The sequence below is a fragment of the Gymnoscopelus braueri genome, assembly GCF_963280865.1.
Source record: "Gymnoscopelus braueri genome assembly, chromosome: 23".
NCBI classification, from domain to species: Eukaryota; Metazoa; Chordata; class Actinopteri; order Myctophiformes; family Myctophidae; genus Gymnoscopelus; species Gymnoscopelus braueri.
In genome coordinates this window covers 40,876,405-40,900,125 of record NC_137625.1, presented here as the reverse complement: position 1 = coordinate 40,900,125, position 23,721 = coordinate 40,876,405, and the positions used below count along the sequence as shown (strand labels likewise).

General features: G+C 43.4%; 1 protein-coding gene across 2 annotated transcripts in view; it reads left to right on the top strand.

Annotated features, from left to right (window-relative positions):
- The window catches only part of tmtc1 (transmembrane O-mannosyltransferase targeting cadherins 1), a 92,431-nt gene that overhangs the window by 8,640 nt on the left and 60,070 nt on the right, over window positions 1–23,721 (top strand). For both annotated transcript variants that reach the window (XM_080421362.1, XM_080421361.1), the window contains exons 2-4: window positions 3,804–3,981; window positions 13,060–13,133; window positions 14,261–14,437. In XM_080421362.1, the coding sequence (XP_080277488.1) occupies window positions 3,804–3,981; window positions 13,060–13,133; window positions 14,261–14,437 (429 nt within the window). The remainder of the gene's footprint in view (window positions 1–3,803; window positions 3,982–13,059; window positions 13,134–14,260; window positions 14,438–23,721) is intronic.

Sequence of the window (23,721 nt, the reverse complement as noted above, 5' to 3'; positions counted from 1 at the left end):
TTTTTTTCTCTAAAACCGTAAGAGCTAGAGTTACCAGATTTGGAGAGGAGGTTCATAATTTAGTCCGAAATTATTGAAAAAATAATCACACCAATCGGCCACATGGTGGCGCTATAACAGCCCCCTTTACGTTTTGGCCTATAACTCTTGAACCGTAGGTCGTAAAATCAAATTTCTTTTCCCCTGGATTCCTTGGGTCACGACGCATCTCCCCATATAGGCCACGCCCATTTGCGTCAGGATAGATTTTCCGCCATTTTGAATTTGATTCAAAACACACTTTTAGCTCCTTTTCCCACATATTTTGTCCAAATTTCACAAAAATCGGTACACATGATCTCTGGGCCCATGCGATGAACATATCCAAACGGCATTTTGATAGTCCTTACCGTTCGTCCGTAAATGGCTTCCAAAGTTAGTGGGAGGGGCCCGTTTTACAAAAAAGGCCACAAATCACGAACGAAACGTCCAGTCAATCCCAAATTTGAATCACATGTCAAGGGTGAAAAAGCATTTCCACTTTGATCCATAGGGGGCGCCACAAATGCACAAAATGTAACCGTTTGATGCAAAAACATTGTTATTTTTGGACCAATCCACTCCATCAGGTTACACATGAACTCTGATGACATGTGACAATGTAATTGGCTTGCACAATTAGTGGGAGGGCCCTACAAAAAATCTGAAAGCCTGTGACTTAATTTGGACAAATAAATAATTTGTATTTTATAATTCAATGAGTTTTATTATTTAATTGATATTTATTTTTAATTAAATGTTTTTTTGTTTTGTTTAGGAAACATTTGACATCCTGGGAGGAATCTACCTGCCTTTTGTGGTTTATTATAATAATAAGTATTTTAAATTATCATTATTATTATTATTATTATTATTATTATTATTATTATTATTATTAGTGTGGTTGCCCTAACAGGGCAACCAGACTATAGTAATCCTCCGGCTTTATTATTTTCCTAGATAAACAATACTTTGAGCCGCATCTCCTCCCACAGTTTTTGACCGTCTTGACCTGGAATCGTGTGCTTGTATTTTGCTAAGAGATTGGTTAAATAGTTTAATTGATATTGATTTATTAGTGCATTAAATGTCCCCATCCGCTTTAATGAAAAAGTGAAAAAACTAAAATTCAAGTATTTTTTTCTCAGAAACCGTAAGAGCTAGAGTTACCAGATTTGGAGGGGAGGTTCATAATTTAGTCCAAAATTATTGAAAAAATAATTACACTAATCGGCCACATGGTGGCGCTATAACAGCCCCCTTTACGTTTTGGCCTATAACTCTTCAACCGTAGGTCGTAAAATCAAAATTTTTCCCTAGATTCCTTGGGTCATGACGCAACTCCCCATATAGGCCACGCCCATTTGCGTCAGGATAGATTTTCCGCCATTTTGAATTTTCTTCAAAACACACTTTTAGCTCCTCCTCCCATATATTTTGTCCAAATTTCACAAAAATCGGTACACATCATCTCTGGACCCATGCGATAATCTGGACCGAAACAGAATTTTGATAGTCCATACCGTTCGTCCGTAAATGGCTTCCAAAGTTAGCGGGAGGGGGGGGCCCGTTTTACAAAAAAGCCCACAAATCACGAACAAAACGTCCAGTCAATCCCAAATTTGAATCACATGTCAAGTGTGGTTTACTCAACAAATCCCCAAAAGAATTTCCACTTTGATCCATAGGGGGCGCCACAAATGCTCAAAATGTAACCGTTTGATGCAAAAACCTTATTTTGGGGGGATCAATCCTCTCAAAATGAAACGCAAGTGATCTCAGGAGTTACGTGACAATGTAATTGGCACAGCCTCCGACGGTATTCCTCCCAGCGTATTCCTCAAGTCCCGGCGGCAGCGACCTGCGACTAGCGTCGGTGCAACCACACTCTGCAATTGCCCTGAATTGCGACGCGTCTAGTTCCCATTAGTATTGTTACAAAATGCTAAGAAGCTTCCAGTGGACATCTCTCAGTAATTAAAAAATGGTTTCTAGATACGATCACAGGAATCTTGGGATGTGCATTGTGCAGTATGATAAACATAATTATTAAAAAGAAGCTGATCCCTTTAATGTAAAAGCTGCAATGTGCTGTTTTTATCCAAAGCTGGTTCTGTTCAACTTGTGATTTTTGTTCTGGTCTGCAAAGCCTTTGATCTTCAAAGAGATGGATTTTTCAGAGCAGGGCATTTCATATTAATATACTGTAGTAGTTTGATAAAGGAAGGGGAGACTGATTTTTAGAGAGGCTATGTAATTGAATCTGCCATTATTGGCTGGTGGTGGGTTTTTACAATGAGATGAGAATGGTGGATTCAACACAATTAAGGCAAGGCAATTATAATCTAAAGGCAGTGAATGTGTAATAGAATCTGAATCGATGGCTCACTATGGCTTATTATGATGAGACAGGATTTAAATTCTCGCGTCGGTCTAAAGTGATTGTGGTAATGTAAATTGACTATGATATATTTAATTAAATTACATATCAGACCTCTATTCCTCACAAGGAATTACATATTGATAGAGCTTACGCAGGGTGTGATTTGAATCCAATGTTCAGTGTAGCAAGCAGGCTGTTTCATTTGAAATTCAGACACTGCAGTAAAGGTTAGTACAATTTCCATGTTCCGGAGAATGTAACGGCATTTTACAAGCCAAGTTGACAGTGGTGTTGTGAGGTAGGGATGCAACAGTTTTTTCCTTATTTTCCCTTCTCTTTCTTCTTGTCATTATAGGCAACAATAGAATAGCAAAAATATTGAAAATAGCTTATCAGAAGGCTCAGAAGTTACTTATACGAAGCTTTCGCGTTGATTTAAAACGCTTTTCCCAATTATTTGATTAATCAAAAAAGTCATCGATAGAATAATCGATAGTTCCAGCCCTATTGTGAAGTGACATTTTGGAAAAATAATGAACCTTTCCCTCTTGTAGCCTTGGTTTACGTGAAGTTATGATGGTAGGTTATTATCTACTGTCTCCCTGTCTGTCAGTACACTACTCTGTACTTCTATGTAATGGGAAATATGCGTATGAATCAGAATAATTTTCATTGTCACCTCACAAATTTACAGGTGTAATGAAGTGAAATGATTGTTTTCGTGCACACTCCATCATTTTGTACTATTCCGTGAGAAGAGAGACAATAGAGGTAGAGAGAGAGCAAAAGAGAAACGTGTGAGAGAAACAAAAAAATGATATATTCATAAATGTTGTATCTGATAGCAGGTATGTACAGTACATGTCAACTTTGGCATCATATGCAGGTGTGTGCATAACAAGCCACCACGAGGCAGGGCAAAAACAAATTCTTAAGATGCTGTTTAAGAGTCCAGTTCGAACTTCGTGCAACAGGAAAAGTAAAAAATCTAATTTTTCACATACTGTAGTTAAAACCACCTCGGGTATTATGGCACTTTTCCACTGCATGCTTTCCACTAGCAATGGCATAATGCAAATTCTATTCTCATTACTGAGTCCCTGAATTTCTCTCGCTCTCTCTCTCAATTTCAATTCAAACAGGCTTTATTGGCATGAGAAAACGTACGTTTACATTGCCAATGCAAAAGTGCAATAAAACAATCGAAACAAAATAATGTTTGTACAATTAAAAGGGAATAAAGAAATGTGTAAACAAAGCTGTCTTACCTTACAAAACCATAAGAGGAAAGGTTAGCTTGGGATAAACTTTTGAAACAAATGGCAGCAATAATTCAATGTTTTGCATTCACTTGGTATTAAACCTCACTATCTCTATCTCTCTATCTCTCTCTCTCTCTCAGGTTGAACATCCTTCTAGGTGGTATGACTCCATTGTACTTCCATGTGGTGAACGTGTGTCTGCACTCGGCCGTGACCTGCCTGTTCATGCACACGTGTGAGCGCTGCGTGTTCCACGACTCACGTCTCGCCTTCCTCACGGCGCTCCTGTTCTCCGTGCACCCCATCCACACCGAGGCTGTGAGTAGCACACTCACTGGATACCAACACATCTTATATTAAAATTGGCTTAAGGGAGGACTGGCAGGCCGGCGGGCGGGCCGGCGGACCATGCCGTCACTATGACTCAGCCATAACCATAGACACAGGCTCTGACAAGAATTTTGACCTAATGGTCAAGATTAAATGTATCCATTGAGTAAGCAGGCAGGCTCTATTAGCTCAATGGTAAAAAAAAAAACAGGACTTGCGCAGGAAACAGGGTTCAAATCAGGGGTAGAAGAGAAAAGTTACATAGTGCAGCTTTAAGTAAAACAAAAAATCTAAGTACTTCTTCCACTACTGTCTACAGCCTCACTGTGGTTCTCATACCAGCCTCTCTTGACGCTGTGAAAATTGTGCACCTCGCTTCGATTCCCAGAGGGCAACTACGCTTTTTCCCCGTTACCTGCCTTTTGTGGGAAAGGCTCTCAAAAGTTACAGGGCGAGTTGTGCGAGTTGAGAGACATTTTCTGTACTGCCGCAGAGAACATTGTTATTCCCTCCAACAGGTGAAGCGAGAATAAAGGAGCTCTCACGCTCACAGGCTCTGCAAAAGTGATCGGAAGAGGTTGGATTGGATAGGGAGGGAGAAGAAAGGGGAGATAGTGTGTGTGTGTGTGTGTGTGTGTGTGAGAGACTAATTCTGCAGCTTGGGAGCCAGGGGGAAGAAGAGTCTGGGATGCTCGGAGCGTTGGCCTGGGTGAGAGAGAGGGAGGAGAGGAAGAGAGGGAGGGAGAGTGAGATGTGTGTGTGTGTGTGTGTGTGTGTGTGTGTGCGTGCGTGTACTTAGACATTGTAAGGACCACTTTCCTGGTCCTCACAAAATAAATGGTTATAAATGGAACAAAAGTGGTTATACATCTTTTTTATTTAGACTTAGAGCGAGAGAGAAATGAGGTGTTCCCAATGGAAGGTGGAGAAACATAGGGTGACATACTGTATGGGTGTAGTGGAGGCCTGCAGAGTGTAGCCTTGCTTTCATGTTCATCTACTAGTTAGTCTGTCTGTCAGTCAGTCAATAAGTCAGTTATGCAGAGAGAAGCCTGGAGTCAGTTTGATGGGGAGGGAGATTGAACAGCTGGATTGTGGCACCTCTTTGACAGGCTTGTTCTCTGCACTGCACTCTCTCACAGACACACACACACGCACACACACACACACACACACACACACACACACACACACACACACACACACACACACACACACACACACACACACACACACACACACACACACACACACACACGCACCTCCCACATGCACAGAGATACACGAACACACAAAGGCGTGCATGCACAAGACTGCATAATGTCCACATGCACACACGTGTGCTGCACCCACAATCACACACATTGAGAGCCCGATGATCCCACCTAAATAGAAACAGGTTCAGTCATTAAGCCCATGCAGACGGAGCTGGTTTTACTTATCTCCATGTGGAATGAGATGGGGTTGAGGTGCACACAGGCACAGACTTGTGTACGCCACACAGACACACAGGCACAACACACGTTAACCACCTGAAGATTCTGCCCTCAAACTCTTATCTTCTATGCTTAGACACCTTGAAAATGGCATTGCTTTTCCTTGGCTCTGCGTCCAGTTCGCTCTGATTAACACTTTTAACCCACTAAAAAAGTGTTTTTTGTGCACCACTGTTCTCGCCAAACCTGGCCATTTCAATGAGAATGCGTGCATCTTCTTTTTTTGCTCAGAGCGAGAAAGAAATCTTCACATGTGTGAGTGGAGTGTCCGTGTGTGGCCAGCGAGAATGGCATGAATGGGTTAAGCCATCTAGTGAAACAAGGAACGATGGAAGTCTTCCACTCTGTTAAAATGATCCTCTTTGCTACCAGTATACCAAGCATAAGAGTCTGTTGGACAGAGTACGGCAGAGTGATCTAGAGAGATCTAAATAGCCACATTCAACTTGGCTTCCCAATTTATATTTTTTCCCCCAAAAACAATTGTAGAGCTACAATCTCAAAATGCATCACGATGTGACGTGTTGTGACATTGTAGATCTGCTTTTATTTTTATTTTTATTGATTCATCAATACAAAAAACGCTCTTCTCGATTATTTAATTCATCAAAAAAGTAATCGATAGAATAATCGATAGTTGTAGCCCTATTGTGAAGTGACATTTTGGAAGAAGAATGAACCTTTCCCTCTTGTAGCCTTGGTTTACGTGAAGATATGATGGTAGGTTGATATCTACTGTCTCCCTGTCTGTCAGTACACTACTCTGTACTTCTATGTAATGGGAAATATGCTTATGAATCAGAATAATTTAGCTTTTTTTTTTTAAAGATTTATTTTTGGGCTTTTAGGCCTTTATTAACAGGACAGAAGGCTGACAGGAAATGGGGACAGATATGGGGAGTGACATGCAGCAAAGGCCGTCGGGATCGGGACCCGAACCTGCGACACGCTGTCAGGCTACACTGAGCCTAGGTGCCTGTACCGCTACGCCAGCGGTCCAGGCCAGAAACCTCCAAAACAAAAACGAAATGTCCAAAACCGTTACTTTTCAGGAAATGAAAAAAATAATAACCTGTGATCCAATTAAGTTATTATTTAGACACAAGTTCTTATAATACTTTTCATTGGTTAAATATGTATAAAACCCACAGACACACTTTCACTGTCACTTAACAAATATAGCAGAAATAGCAGATCTACCAGCTATTTATTCCTACTTTTAGGTGACACTGTAGTATGACAGTATGGCATTAATTTCTGGAAGAAAAAAAAACACAAAAATTTGAAATATGGAGATACGAGGTTTCTGCCCGACAGTGGCGATGTACGGTTTCACTCTCCAAAAACCACCTGGGATACCCACTAACACTCGGCTCTGTTTTCTGAGCCCCATGCAGACCTCTGTCTCTTGACAGGGCCCAGTCACTGATCCGCTCCTCTCTCTCTGTCTCTCTCTCTCTGTCTCTGTCTCTCTCTGTGTCCTGTACAGGGTTGCCTGATTTTGCGAGAGCAATAAGCAACCAGGTCTATGAAAACAAGCCCAAAAGAAGCGACCATAGGCCACATGAGCACTTTAAACCTCTGTATAGATCGGCTATTTTCAAATAACCGATCTACAAGCTCACAACGCATCGCATGAGCTTGTAGATCTGCTATTTTGAAATAAAAATCGTGAAAAAAGTGAATTGTGGAATATTTTCAAATCCACACAAATCTTGTATGGGGGTCTCTGGCACAACATATTTTCAGATGGGGGGGGGGTCTGCGGACAAATGCATATTAATTTGGGGGTCCTTGACATGAAAATGTTTGAGAGCCACTGGTTTAAACAACATTAGGAAACAGCAAGCCCAAATAAGCAACTGCACTATAGAAACAAGCCCAAAAAACATCAACCCACATCTACCAATATTTACAAGCGACTTTACAGAAAAAACAAGCCCAAAGTCACTTTTCTCTGTCTCTGTCTCTGTCTCTGTCTCTGTCTCTGTCTCTGTCTCTGTCTCTCTCTCTCTGTCTCTCTCTCTCTGTCTCTGTGTTCCGTATGGAGTTGCTGTAGCACTGCCTTCTGTCTGTAATCAGTGAATGGAGGCTCCTGTTTCAGGCCTGAAAAGCCTCTATTCATCCCTTTCTCTCTCTACTCCTCTCTGTGGAGGCTTGACGACAGAGTGCTGGCCATGTGTGTGGATCGCACCAACCATATGTGTGCCCTTCTGGTTGCGCACAGCCACACACACATGGGCACAAACGTTTGTATTACTATACTTGTGAGGACATCAACATTTTAGGACGATAGTTTTATGCGTACCATTTTTTTAACCATAACTCTAAAGCCCAAAATAGCTGATATGCAAGCTCACAAATGTGTCACGCTGCAACGCGTTGTGAGCTTGTAGATTGTCTATTTTCGGTCTTTTCCTTGTAAGCCTAACTTCAAAAAAAGAAAAATTCTAACCATAAAACAAGCATTTCTCTTATGATGACCACCAGGAAAATTGTCCTCACGGGGTCTATTTCTCAAATTCTACTATACTTATAGTGTGTGTGTGTGTGTAGCAGCACACACACACACAGACACACACACACACACACAATGAAGTGTTCCCTGGGTGTTTGAGCTGTCATTGAAGGCTAGGACAAGCCAGCGCTGTGGGAATACTAAACAAGTCATCCAAGAATCTGCCTTAGGTGAAAGGCTGCTTGCAAAACTTGTGTGTGTGTGTGTGTGTGTGTGTGTGTGTGTGTGTGTGTGTGTGTGTGTGTGTGTGTGTGTGTGTGTGTGTGTGTGTGTGTGTGTGTGTGTGTGTGTGTGTGTGTGTGTGAAATGGACATTGTGTTCCTGGTTCTCACAAGATAAAAGATTTTTTTATTGTTACAATTGTTTAGTTTTTTTAGAGATGGGTTTACAATTAGGAAAAGACTCAGGTTGGGGTTAGGATTAGACATTTAAAGGTTAGGATTGGAGTTATGCGTGATTTCTTAGTTCTGTGCCCGTGTCATGCACCAAAAATAGCCGATTGTGAGCTTGTAGATCGGCTATTTTTGGCTCTCCGGTTAGGGTTAACAAGAGGGGGTTTTTCATCTTTCTCCCCTTGAGTTGAGGTTTAGAGAGAGGGGAGGCTGTGCAGCTGTGTGTTGGTATGAAATTCCTGCTCTATTATGTAATTGGCGTTTCATCGCCGTTGTCGGCAGAAAACTTGTATCTCCATATTTAAACGTTTTTTATTTTTCAATGCGATGCGACACGTGACCGTGTAGCTATTTGGATTTTTTAAAAACTTTTGAGTGTTTATGTGTTTTTTATGAATATTGAACCAATGAAAAGTATTAACATGAGCTTGTTACTAAGAACAAGAGCGTGTGACTAAATAATAACTACATCCATTGGAACACTGTTTCACTGTTTCCCCCAATCCTGAGAAGTAACATACAATTTGAGAGAGAGAGAGAGACCAGAATTTTTATTACTATAACAGCGACTGGGCTGGAGGTAGATTATTATGATCCGTTATGACCACAGAGCCTCTTATTATTGAACACCTCTTGTTGTGGAGCACAGTGGCCAATAATAATGCTCTCTGGTGCATATTAGTGAGAGGCAGCTCCATACCAGTGGTGGAAGAAGTACTCTGTTGTTTTTTCACTTAAAGCTGCACTATGTAACTTTACTGTTTTACCCTAGATTTGAACCCAGGTCTCCTGCGCAAGTGCTGACATCTTATTTTGTACCACTGAGCTGATAGAGCCTGCCTGCTTGCTCTGGGGAGAAATATTTGTTTTACCTTCAGGTAAAAAAAATTGTCAATCCAGAAACAAGATTGTGTCAAAGGTTGTGTCCAACCTAGACACAGAATCTAAATGTCTCTCAATAGAAGAGCAGGGACACCAACTCACAATGCGAGATTGTAGATTGGCAATTTTTTAATAGCCAAAATATAAAATAGCTAAAAACGCGCCAAGCCGCGTTTCGAGCTTGCGGATCTGCTACTTTTGATGCTTTTGTGTGACGCTGTAGTATGATCAAGTAGGGCGTTAATTTACGAAAAAAAACACAAACAGTTAGAGAGGTTTGGGTTTCTGCCCGACAGCAACAAAGTAACTGTAATGGAGTAAAAAGTACAGTAGTCACCTCTAGAAGAATAACATATTAAAAACAAAGTAAAACGGAAATGGAGACAAGTGAAGTAAAAGTACGTCAGAATTGTACTTAAGTACAGCACTTGAGTAAATGTACTTCGTGACTTTCCACCACCACTCGATACAACATGTGCACGTGCGCGCGTGCGTGTGTGGTAATTGTCTGTGGGCGAGCGATTATGATCATAGGCCTATTGGATGTCTTGGCCTCTCAGAGAAAAGCCAGACGCGCGCATACGCACGTGCACACACACACACGCACACACATAAATCAGAGCCAAATGTCCTGTTTGGCAGATCCAGGGGCAGAGGGTGTGTCTGCGAGAGCATTCTTATTGGAAGCAGCTGCTGCCCTGAAGGGGTGGGGCGCACAACCTTCTGGAAAACACACACACACACGCGTGCGTGCGTGCACACACACACACACTCTGTTTGATCTTTGTGCCAGATAAGAGGAATTACTTGCATTTTTATTTAAGTGGTTATGGTGTGTGCTTGTCTGTGAGTTTGCGGGTGCATTATAATGATGCTTCGTCACCCACTGGGCGATATGACTTTTGCCTCGATTTACAATGAATGAACAATTATTAAAAAGGAAAGAAATAGCAGATCTACAAGCTGTGCTGTGTGCGTCTGTTGTGAGCTTGTAGATCTGCTCTTTTCACGATTGTTATACACCGTGTACAACAAAGTATAACGCAGGGTGACCTTGTTTCTCAGTTATTCGGTTATAAGGGGCGACAGACAGTGGTACAGGAGGTAGAGCGGCCGCTTGGGAATTGGAAGGTTCCTGCGGTTTAATCCCGGGCTCCCACTGCGTTACTGTCAAAGTGTCCTTGAGCAAGACGCTGAACCCCCTAACTGCTCCTGATGAGCAGGTTGGTGCCTTGCATGTTTGCCTCCACCATCGGTGTGTGAATGTAATACACATTGTAAAGCGCTTTGGATAAAAGGCGCTATATAAACACCATTTACCATAAGTCAATTATTGGTTCTAAATATCTGTGTTGATATATTTTTGGTTAATTGCCCAACCCTAGACGGAGAGCAGGATGGAGTGATGTTGAAAATAGAGGTAGACAGACGGAGAGCCGGATGGAGTGATGTTGAAAAGAGAAGTAGACAGGCGGAGAGCAGGTGATGTTGAGGGAGAAGATGAAAGGAAGTGAGGGGAGGGGACGAGAGAGGATGAAAGACAGGGGAGAGTCTTCTCTCTTTCTCTTTCTCTCTCTGCATGAATACAATTTAGGTGTTTGAATCCTCCACCACTCGCTAATGAGCTCTTAAACACACAAACACACACACACACACACACACACACACACACACACACACACACACACACACACACACAATAAATATTATTCTAAGCATACAGGCAACAGTAAACCAGTTACTTTCTTTAAGCAGAGGAATAGTGTAGGAGAGCCTGATTTATACTTGGGCCGTCAATATTTTTGACGTGTGACACCGTCGTGTGACTGAGCATTACTTCATGGTTTGGCGTCAGATCCGATGTTGACTTCCCCTTCCGTCCTTTAACAGTGTATTCTATGATGGCTGAACCGTCCAGGTGTCACGATCAGCAGCGGCACACACCAGCACCGCGGGTCTAAATGTTGTACTCCCTTAACCACTTAAACCCTACTATTTATACTTTGTTGACTGGGGTCCCCTAGGGGTCTATGCTTGGCCCCCTTTCCTTTTTAACCTCTACACCAAATCTCTTCGCCGAATGTTCGCATATTGTGACATGCCCAGAATCGGGACGCCAGGGTTCACGTGGTGAAGGAAACCGTAAGCTGGTCTTTGCATCTCATCTGCTGCCCTCCTGCTGAGTGTGGGCCATGATGTAACCAGAGCCGTAGAAGAGAAAGTCGCGTCACACTTTGATCTCGCCGCAAAGCGGCCTCCTACATTGGAAACATTGGAACTTCCTCATTGAGATACTGTAGACGGAGCATTTCCGCATTCCATTCATACAATCGGAGTCGACGCTAGTGTCGTCACTCTCATAGTTATACCACGCTGGTTGTAACCAGCCATCTGAACACGTCTTAAGTGGCAGACCATCCTAATTGGCGGAGGATGTTGACTAATTAGACTGGGCAGCCAAACTTCAGAAGCACATCACATGTGTTGAGTGTGGAGGTGGAGCGCAACACCATTAGCTCCCAGTACTTACCGCACGACTTAAGCCTGATTTATACTTAGTTGCATGCTGGTGTTGCTTGCCGTAAATAGCAGATGTACAAGCTCACAACGCGTCACGAATGTGACGCGTTGTGAGCTTGTACATCTGCTATTTACTGAGCACAACACCGGCACGCAAGTGAGTATAACTGAGGCTTTTGTTACCAAAGCCGTCCTTATCTCTCTACTTATTTTTCTTTCATCCCCCCATGACCATCCCTCTTTCACTGTATCATGACCCCTCCATCAAACCCCTGTCTCCCTGCACCCTCTTCCTGTTCTCCCTGGCATGTTATCTCCCACCTTCTCTCTCCATCCGCTGCTGTATCTCTGGTCTCTCCCTCTGTTCCTTCCCTCCCATCTGTCATCCTCTTCTTCCTGCCTTCTTGCCACCCATCCTCATCCCTCCATCCATCCATCCATCCCTCCCTTCCCCATTTTATTTCCGCCTGTATTACATGTTTACTAACTCTCTGCCATGCTGGGGCTGCGGTCTGACTGACTGCCTCACCACAGAGGGAGAGATAGGCATGCACACGCGCGCACACACACACATCATGGCAAATTACTCTCACAGCCCTGTGGGACACGACAAACCTCAAAGGCTGGATAATGGACCTCAATTTAAGGGCAACAGGTCTCAATTATGAGGGATATACGAGTATTGTTTTTAAAGGAGCAGATCTACAAGCTCACAGCGTGTCACTTTGTGCCACGCTGTGGGGTTGTACATCTGCTATTTTTGATTTATTTTTTTTATCTTTAAAGTGTGAGAACTACTGATTGAGAATGTAGAATCGGTCTTAATGGGATAAAGAAGTGAGGGAAATTTGTTTTTGTATGAGCTCCATCGTTTTGCTGTTTTCAGGAAGAGAAAAAAAAGGGAGGACTGGCAGAGCAAGGAGAAAAAGAAATCAAACAGTAAAGAGAAACATGTCAGGGATAGGCAAAAATCTAAGATATACATAATGTATACAGTAGCATAGTCCAGCTGAACAGTACTGTGTACATGAGGTTAGACATAAGGTGCATACAGTGTGTGTGTGCATTGTGTGTGGAGGAAGCCAGCGTTGACCCTGCCATAATGTTGAAGACATTACAGTTTTATGTAACAGCAAAACGTAGCTGTGCACATTGTTGGAGCCTAGAAACCTGATGCATCCCATATGCCATTCTTTTCTGTGTATTCTCTAGATATGTCACCACAATAATCTCTCTCTCTCTCTCTGTGTGTATGTAGGTGTCTGGTATCGTGGGCAGGGCTGATGTGTTGGCCTGCCTGCTGTTCCTGCTGACATTCCTCTGCTATATAAGGTAAGAAGACTCCTCCTCCACGCACGCACGCACGCACACAGAACTCTTTTCTATGCCTGTGATAGTGAGATGGACATATATGGATGGGCCTTTGAGTCATGAGCGAGTTGTGTGTGTGTGTGTGTGTGTGTGTGTAATTTATTATTAGTAGTAGTTCAGTTAGATAACTCATATAGATTGAGACCAATAATTGCTTGAGAACATTTGATTTATGAAATGTAAATACAAGTGCGAATATTATCTTTGATCTTGGCGTTCAGGCTCTGCTTATACATTATTCCCTGCTCAGCACATTAGCAGACAACCATTTAAGACAAGGGAGATATACATCTATAACAAACCCCCCCCAGGGGAAAACGAAACCCTTAGGGGAAAGCAGAGCTTAATGGTGGTGCTGGGGTGGAGGTGGGCACAAACAAAGTACATACAACATCAGTGGCAGCACTGACAGCAAGAGGAAGTACAAAGAATCAGGTGAGCTTAATTAGACCGCCAATCAGCTGCTTGACACGTCACATACAGTACATCGCCCGCATAGAGCTGCACATGCGTGTAAACCTCTAGAGTGTATCTGCCTGAACTAGCTCGCAGGCTACGCAGCATAGTAGTAGTAGTATGTATATAGTGAACTAATTAACTAGATCATGTATATGTAATTAATTGAACTAGAAAAACGCACCCTGCGGGCGTTTGGCCCTATCCTGTACGTGAAGGCCCCCCCTTACTGGCCCAGGCCCCCACCAAACATAATTCCCCCCCATACCCTGTACCCCCCAACTCCCTCACCTCCATACCCCCCTCCATTCCCACAACTTTCCATACCCCCCAACTGCCAGCCCACACCCCATGGCCCCCCAAACCTTACCCTACCCCACCTCAATACCCTTATACCCCCCAAGTCCCTCAAGTCCGTACCCCCCACTCCCATAACCTCCACCCCCTTACCCCCCAACTCTCCTGCCTCCATAACCCCCTAATCCCATAACCCTGAACCGCCATCCCCATACACCCAAACCCCAACCCACCCCCAGACCCTCATACCCCCCCCAACTCCATACATGTTTGATAACCACTGTCATAACCCTCTCTCTCTCTCTCTTTCTCTCTCTCTCTCTCTCTCTCCACAGGAGTGTGGGTGTTTGTGACTCTGGGGACCGCTTGCCCCCCACGGTGTCTCCGTGGTGGCTGGTGGGCAGCCTGCTGCTGGGTACCTGTGCCATGCTGGTCAAAGAGACGGGCATCACCGCCTTCGGAGTGTGCGTTCTCTACGACGCCCTGGTGCTCTGCCGCAAGCCTCTCCTCTCGTGAGTTGAAAACGCTTATTTTTTTCCTTTAAACGTGCAGGAAGAACAAATGTTATTTGTGTTTATTTATACATGGATGTTTTTTTTATAGAGCGCATGAGACTGAGCATATCGTCGCTCTGTCGGGTGGAAACCTCATATGTCCAAAATTGTTATTTTTCAGGATTCAAATTCAAAAATGGCAAAAGTAGCAGATCGACAAGCTTGAAACGCATCGCACCGCGTTTTGAGCTTGTGGATCTGTTACTTTTGATGCTCTTGTGTGACGCTGTAGTGTGATCAAGTAGCGCGTACATTATGAAAAAACAAAAAAGTAAAAATATGGAGATAAGAGGTTTCTGCCCGACAGCAACAATATGCTGTATGAAGCATTGGACAATTGATTCTTTGTGGGGTGTGTGTGTGTGTGTGTTATCTTCATTGCCTCTGGCATAAAGGCAATTGCTTTATTTATGGCTTGTCATCTACATAGAATAGATGATCATGAATATTTTCACAGTCCGCTCCACTGTCCGATAAATGATAGCGATAGGCTACATTACCGCTCTGAAAAAGATGCTCCTGGTGTTATTCTGAAGCTTCATACATTTAAAACATAACACACACACACACACACACACACACACACACACACACACACACACACACACACACACACACACACACACACACACACACACACACACACACACACACACACACACACACACACACACACACACACACAAATACAAACTTAACTTGTACCAAATTTAATGCATGCTCTTGCTTAACCACACTTTCTCTTGACACATTTCCTGTTGTTTAGACTGTGTGTGCAAAACAAGTGGTTTGTTCACCGTTCACTCAAGCTATTTTGACGTGGGCTGTTTTTGCCACGTCCAGATGTTGTCCCCACCCATCCCCACTACCAGCAGGCAGCACTGGAGCTCTCTGATGGCTCTATTAGACCAGTGGTTCTCTTAGATTTTTGGGTCGCAGACCCATTTTAAAAAAAATCCTTTTTTTTCTTCTTCTTTATTTTTTTTGTTATTATTAAAATGTATTTATTCATCATTGTAATTTTACAAATAAAGAAATCAAAGAAATGCCATTAAAAAAAAAGCTAAACAAAAAAACTCGGGGCAACGTGACTGTGAGCTTGTCAAATGGCAGTAATATGCATGCCGCCAGCCAGCCGTAGCAGCGCCAGCTCCAGATGTTTCGGGGGTCATCGTTGCAGCGTAAAGCCGTGTTGGAATGTGGTGGAATTAGCCTGCTGCTGCAGGGCTGATAGCATGTTAACCCTGCTAGGCTGCAGGGAAGGGGGGTTTAGCTTGTAACACACATCTGCTCCTGTGTGTGTGTGTGTGTGTGTGTGTGTGTGTCTTTGTGTTTACATGTGTGTGTGCATCTGCCTGTGTACCAAACGTCCCCTCAAGTATAGTAGAATTTGAGAAATACACATTGTGAGGCCAATTTTCCTGGACCTCACGAGAGTTAGGAATTGGACATTAGGATTGGATTGGACATTTTGATAGGTTTAGGGGTTAGGGTTGAAGTTTTGCCCGATTTAAGCTTTGTTGCGCCTCTGTGTCGTGCACCGGAAATAGCTGATCTGCAAGCTCACAACGACGCGTTGTGAGCTTGTAGATCATCTGTTTTCGACTTAGCCCAAAAAAAAATCATTAATTAAATCACTGTCCTAATATATTGCTGTCCTCACAAGTATAGCAATACAAACGTGTGTGTGTTTGTTTGCTGTTATGGTCCTCCAGGCTGTGACCAGAGAGGCTGTTCTGTTGGCAGTGAGCTCAGCTGTGCTTTAAGTCTTGTTTATGTATGTTTGTCTCTCAGATTATCACCAGCCGCTTTGAGACTCTGCTCTGCCATATGCACGCACGCACGCACGCACGCACGCACGCACACACGCACACACACACACTAATGCACATACAGTACACAGACATACACACGGAGTAAGCAGCAAGCCTATGTAATGGGCTCTAGTGGTGGAGTAAAGCTGGTATGAACCTCACTGGGGGACGACCATATAGTTGAATGGGTACAGAGGGAACGCCTGGGAAACGGAAGGTCCCAGGTTTGATTCCCATTCCTGGCAATGTGTCACTGCGTCCATGAGCAAGACACTTTAATCCTAACTCCTCCCCCCCGGGTACTCGATATACTTGAGCAGCCATCAGCTGGGTGAAGCTGAAACTGATTTTCCCCTGCGGGATTAATACGGTCTACAATAGTATTATCACTAGTCCATACCTGGTATTTCCACCCACCGTCCATCCGGGCTATGGGACCGCATCCATGACAACAGATCCCATAACCTGCGAGAAAAGTGGAACAATTGGCTTCATCACTCTCTTCATTTGCCAAATATGGTCAATACCTGTGTGCAAGTTCAGATCGATTGGTCAACCCTCTTGAGGAGAAGAATGGATGCGGGCAGAATGACAGACAGACACAGGTTTCCTCTTTTTATAGTAAATAGATTAATATAATGTTTACACTGTATGTTTAACCACTCACTGTACAGCAGGATATTAGGACCTCTGTGGGACTCTCTCTCTCTCTCTCTCTCTCTCTCTCTCTCGTGATTCCATGTTGACTGCGTTGACTGTGTTGACTGCTTCCTGCCGGCTCCTAATTACAGTGCAGTCAGTCAGGTGTTGTTGCTGCAGTGTGTACACTTTGTTTTGGAACCTGCTTGGTAAAGTCAAGTTCAGGGTGGTCCACTTCCTGACAAACACACACACACACACACACACACACACACACACACACACACACACACACACACACACACACACACACACACACACACACAATATTGTTGCTGTCAGGCAGAAACCTTGTATCTCCATATTTCAACTTCCATATTTTTTTGGTTTTGTTTTTTTCCTAAATTAATTATTACTTTGTCATACTACCGTGTCACACACATTACACATTGGAACACAGGATATTTTTTCCTTTTCCTGAATAGTAACGGTTTTGGACATACAAACTGTACAAGTTTTCCACCCGACAGCGACGATACGCAAGTGTACGTGCACGCAGGTGACTGTACGCACACATGCACTGACACACACACATCTGTATTCGCTGCAGGGAGTACTTCTCAGTCAGTCAGAGGCGATGTGCAGTAGAGTCAGAGACGGAGACTTGGTGTGTGTGCGAGTGTGTGTCTGTCTTGATTTTGCTGAATGTGAATGCCTTTGCCCTCGTGACGGAGGAAGGAGCAGCTTGCCAAATGAAAGAGCCCACTGCTGTACATTCTCCCTCCCCTCTGTGCTTCTTTGATGCCACATCCAACACAGGAAATACACATCATCCCAGGGATTCAGCGCACATGATCCATTCACACACACACACACACACACACACACACACACACACACACACACACACACACACACACACACACACACACACACACACACACACACACACACACACACACACACACACACACACACACACCTACAGCACCACCTCGACCTCTCTTTCTGTCGCTCCCTACTTCCTCTTGTCCCTCCCTTAGTCCTTTCACTCTCGTTTCTCTCCTCTCCTCCAATCTCCTCTCCTCCAATCTCCTCTCCTCTCCTCTCCTCTCCTCTCCTCTCCTCTCCTCTCCTCTCCTGGTAGTATGCGACAAAAATTCAATTTCTGGTATCTTTTTCTTCTTGTGCGCGCGTGCGTGTGTGTGTGTGTGTGTGTGTGTGTGATGACATGCCCAAAATAGGGATGCCAGGATGAATGGGGATAACGATGTGTTCCAAAGAAAGTTACGTATAGGTTGGTTTTTTTTCTTCCTTACTTAATGACCTACTTCATGTCATACTACCATCACCATGTCAGGCAAAAGTTGCAAAAATAGACGATCTACAAGCTCACAATGCGTCACATTTGAAAATATTTAAGTGTAAAGGTGGTTACACACCGGCGAATATACGCAAAATTCGGACTCGTTCCGAATAATTAAAAGACGCTTTTTTCGCTCCGCGAAACTGGTGTGGAAGCTTGCATTGACTTTATAAGGTTTAAAAAAAAAACGTAATATTCGCATGAAAAATCGCCCCGGTGTGTAAGGACCTTAAGTGGTTAAGTATGTCTGTGGCTTTTACAAATATTGAACCAATGAAAAGTATTAACGAGAGACTAAATAATAACTACATTGGATCCATCGGAACACAGGTTATTTTTTCCTGAAAAGTAAATGTTTTGGACATACTGTAGAAGGTTTCCACCCAACCGTGACGATATGTTACATAGAGGTTAGGAATATGTCATGGAGATTAGGATTGTTACACTGCAGTGTCGGCCTCATAGATATTCAGAGACATGTTTTCTGTTCGACAGTATTAACAATCTCAGTCTTTCTCTGGCTTTATCTGTCTCTCACGATACAAAGAGAAGATAAAATTGCTGCTGATTAAATTTGACCCTTAATTAAACCTCAGCGGCTGCCTGTGGATCCAATGACAAGGCTAACTGGTAGAGAGAGAGAGAGAGAGCGAGAGAGAGAGAGATACAGAAATGAAAAGGCAGGAGAGAAAGCAGGGAATGTGTGTGTGTGTGTGCGTGTGTGTGTACTATAGCCTACTTGTGAGGGCCAAATGTCCCCTTAAGAATAGTAGAATTTGGGAAATAGACATTGTGAGGACCATGTTCCTGGTCCTCAAGAGAAATGGTTGTTTGGGAGTTAGACTTACAATTAGGAAAAGATTCAGATCGGGGTTAAGGTCCTTACACACCGGGGCGATTTTTTTCATGCAAATAATACGTTTTTTTTTTAAACCTTATAAAGTCAATGCAAGCTTCCACACCAGTTTCGCGGAGCGAAAAAAGCGTCTTTTAATTATTCGGAACGAGTCAGAATTTTGCGTATATTCGCATATTCGCCGGTGTGTAACCGCCTTTAGAGTTACAGTTATGCCTGATTTATGCATAGTTGCACGCTGGTCTCGTGCACCGAAAAATAGCTGATCTACAAGCTCGCGTTGTGAGCATGTAGATCTGCTATTTTTCGTCTTCAGGCTTGCGGTTAAAAACTGCCATAAATTGCCACAAACGTTCATAAAATAGCCGTCCTAAAACGTTGACACTCTCACAAGTATAGTAATACAAACGAGTGTGTGTGTGTGAGAGAGACTGTGTGCGTGCGCGTGCGTGCTGCTACAGTACGTTGTCCAGGCTGTAATGAGAGCCCATGGTTCATACAGCTGCTCTGTGCATTGAGACTTGTCAGTGATCAGAGATGTGGAACTGTGGTCGAACAAGAACCACCACCGCAGTGTGAAAACTCACCTCTTCACACTCCGCCTCACCCCCGAGTGTGGCTAGGCAGTCATCTTAGTGTTTGATTTAAAACGTAGTGCAATATCCTCATGGCCCACAGGTTGGGAATCGCTTGTGTGCCATTCCGTCGATTCTGCCTAGAGTTTTCTATTGTAAACTATGCCGCATCAGCTTGATTGTAATTGTGGTGTGGTGCAATAAACATAGTAGAAAATGCATCCTGTTTTGCATGGGGAGGCTGACATTTATTATGTTTGTTAAATTAGCAGGATTAAGCGCTCGGGTGGCGGAGTGGTAAAGTATCTGCCCACCACCATCCGGCTTTGTAAAGTGTCTATATACGAGCAGAATTGGCCCGTGTTCGGGGGAGGGAAGCCGGGAGTGGAGGGTGATATTTGTCACTGCATGTAGTCCTACGGGCTGGGTGAGGCACCTGTCAGCAGTGTTGATTTCGTCGACTACAACTATGACGATTTTTTTTGACGTCGACTACTTTTTTCACTGACGAAAACTAAATAAAAACTAAATGAAAACAAGCTACGATGACTAAAACTAAGACTAAATATATTGACAATTTCGTCAACAAATAAAAACTAGACTAAAATGTTAGTGAGGGACTAGTGGAGAAGAGATCCAGTAGAACTAAAAGACATGTCATTTTATGTTTGGTTGCGCTTGGGTGTTGCGCTCTGAAAATAGCAGATCTACAAGCTCACAACGCGTCGCGCTGCGACGCTTTGTGAGCTTGTAGATCAGCTATTTTCAGCATGCAACCAAGTGTAAAATCAGCCATTACAACGCCATCAAGGCACTGCCAAAATACATTTTAGTCGACTATAATCTTATGATATTTAGTCAAAACTAGACAAAAACAAAAACATTTCAGATGACTAAAACGAAATGGAATTTTATTCAAAAGACTATGACTAAAACTAAATCAAAATTTGCTGTCAAAATCAACACTGGTCAGCAGGGAGTGATGGGCAGGAGGAGCAGGATGGGAGGCTCTACGTCCTCCCGGTGGGGGCTCCTCACTGGCAGGTGAGCTTGTAGGCTACAACAGCCAGTGAAAACACACAGAAATGTGTGTGGGGAGGAATCAATTTGCATAATAACAAAATTGGGGAGAAAAGGATTGAAAAGAAAGAAAGTAGCTGCATTAAACTTGCATTATTCTCTCTTTCAATACACATATTGAAATGAGGCCTTATCGATGGCCCTTGAAGGACAGTGCTGACTCACCAATGTACCTGAAATTACTGCCAACCTTTTTCCAAAGCATACAGTACTGTGGATGGTTTGGTCTTTGAGGAAGCCTAAATCATTTTGGTACGTTATGAAAATCAACTTGCAGGGACTTGAAACTTGCATGTGATAGATAATCCAATTTAGGGCTCGGTAAGAGTTCGGTTTGCTTCTAGTCCGTGGTGCGATTCGCCAATTGTCTTCGCCAGGCCGAAGGCGTGGCAGAGACTATGTTTTGCACCCTGTCCGTCCGTCTGTGTGTCCGTCTGTCTGTGAACAGCTAATGTCCAGCGCCGTTGGCCCGATTGCAGCGAAACTGTGCACGCACACTCCCTGGGTGCCAGAGCAGAACCTATGCCCCAAAATGTTCAGATCGGCCTGTTATAGCGCCACCAGGAGGCCGATTTTTAGCTAAACTCATTTTTTGATATTACTCACACAAATCGGTACACAGTATCTCTATAGTCATGTGATAAAGATAGATCTGTCAGATTTTTCATATTCCATCCCGATTGGCTAACATTGGCTTCCAAAGTTTGCAGGATTGGTCCGTTTTGAACAAAATGCCCCAAATCATGAACGCAGCTTGCGATTTCTTTGAAATTTTGCACGCACATTCCCACTATATAGGCGGAGGAAGAAATGCCACCCTTTTCACATTGGCCTGTTATAGCGCCATCAGCAAGTCGAGTTTTGCAAAACACATTTTTGGAACCAAATGCCTCAATGAAAGGCCTACGAAGAAATTGCACCCTTTTCACATTGGCCTATTATAGTGCCACCAGGAGGCCACAATAACCTACCTGACCTGGCGAAGACCTGTGCTCCGAGGAGCACTTTTTCTAGTTGTGCATTGTGAACACACAAAGCCTTTTTCCATTTTTAGCCCTCTAGACTTGCTGTCGTCAGATCACATATTGTGGGACGCTCTAAATAACAACACGGAACTTTGGCAGCTGGTCGCTTATTGTGTTCAAATGTGATCTGAACAAACATACATTTGTCTTCCCTATCCCTGTGGGTTCATTTAACCAAATACCACATTAATGTGGAGAAAAGTACAGTAACCACCATCTTGTTTCAGGTGAAAACTACTCATAAATCAAAGTAGGTACAGGTCTGAACTCCACAGGAATTACATAGTGTGAACAGTGTGAAAGAACTAAGCCACATCAGAGCTGAAGTTGACCCAAAAGTGAATTGAGTCATCTTACACTTGAACTGACAATGTGAACACAAAGAGAACTGAGTCGTCTTACACTTGAACAACACAAAGAGAACTGAGTCGTCTTACACTTGAACAACACAAAGAGAACTGAGTCCTCTTTCACATGAACTGACAATGTGAACACAAAGAAAACTGCAGTCAATCACCCTTTTCCGTTGGTCCACTTGAGGAGTTTGGTTTCTGTAAAAGCATCTATACTATGTATCTGAGACAGAAATCACTTTCTTTTTATCAGGATTTTCATTCACACTTGAAGTTTCTCACAGAAAAATCACCAGCAAAGGAAATAAAGATGGTGTAATAAAGAGGTGAAGGGACCATTATTTGACCATATTTGTTTACTCTGCTCACTGCAGCATCTGTTTCATGATGTTTCCACCAGACAATTTTTTTTAATCCACATAGAGCCCCCTCATTTCCTCTCATGATATTGCTTCGACCATGTACCATCTCATGGGAATTAGCGAAACCGTGGGAGGTGAAGAAGAAAGATTTGCACAAAAACAGGGTTTCATCCCTTCGTGCTTCAACACCCCTCAGCTGCTTGTAGATCGGCTATTTTAATAATAAAAAAGGAACTGTTTTGGACATGCAAGGTTTCCACCCGACAGCAACGATATATTGAAACTAAGAGAGAATAAAGTTCAATGTTGCTACTTTCTTTTCAAGTAGTGAAAGCAAGTCTATAGAAGTGAATGTATGTGCGGCTCAGAATACACACAGTTGGCTCCTTGGGACTTGTTGATAATTTTTCAAGACATGCATTGTGGGATATTGTTCTGGGACTCTCATTAAACTACATGTCTCATCAGTCAGGACCCAAAAACCCTCTTATGCTGCGTTCACACTGGCAGCTGTAGAAGATACATCTCTTATCTGGCACCCGATTTGCTGTTGAAGAGTTGATCGACACGCTCACGCTCGGTGACGTCAAGGGCGTCTCCGACGAATCCTGATAAATCCTGGAGTAAAAAAAGAACACGGTTTGACTCCACCGTGGTGCATCCGGCTTTGTCAAGCGAGGGAAGCCAGGGGGGAGAGAAGCCCAGGGGGTGGGGGGTGTATTTGCCACTGCATGTACTCCTACGACTTGGACGGCACCTGTCAGCAGGGAGTGTTGGAAGAGAGGAGTGGGACGGATGCTTTATTTACTTGTAGATCTACTATTTTTGGCTAATGTTTCCCCAAGAATATGGATAATCTGGACGGTGCAAGTGGTTAACAAAAGGGCCATTTTAAGAGTTTTAAGCATATTTGGATTGTGGTGATACTTGCGTTAATCGCAATTATTTTGACCGCAATGTTCATATCGTCCCATCTCTACTTCTGGCAGCTTCTCTAATGGTTTTTAATGGTGGGAGAGTACTGGCTGTCCATCACTGAATAATTCATAAACCAGTTCAACCACACACCAAGGAACCCATTCAATGCCAATGGAGTCAAGTCAAAAAGTATGCCCTCCGCTAGGGCTGGGGTGGTATGGATTTTTAGTTCTCGCGGTAATAAATCCCTGTTT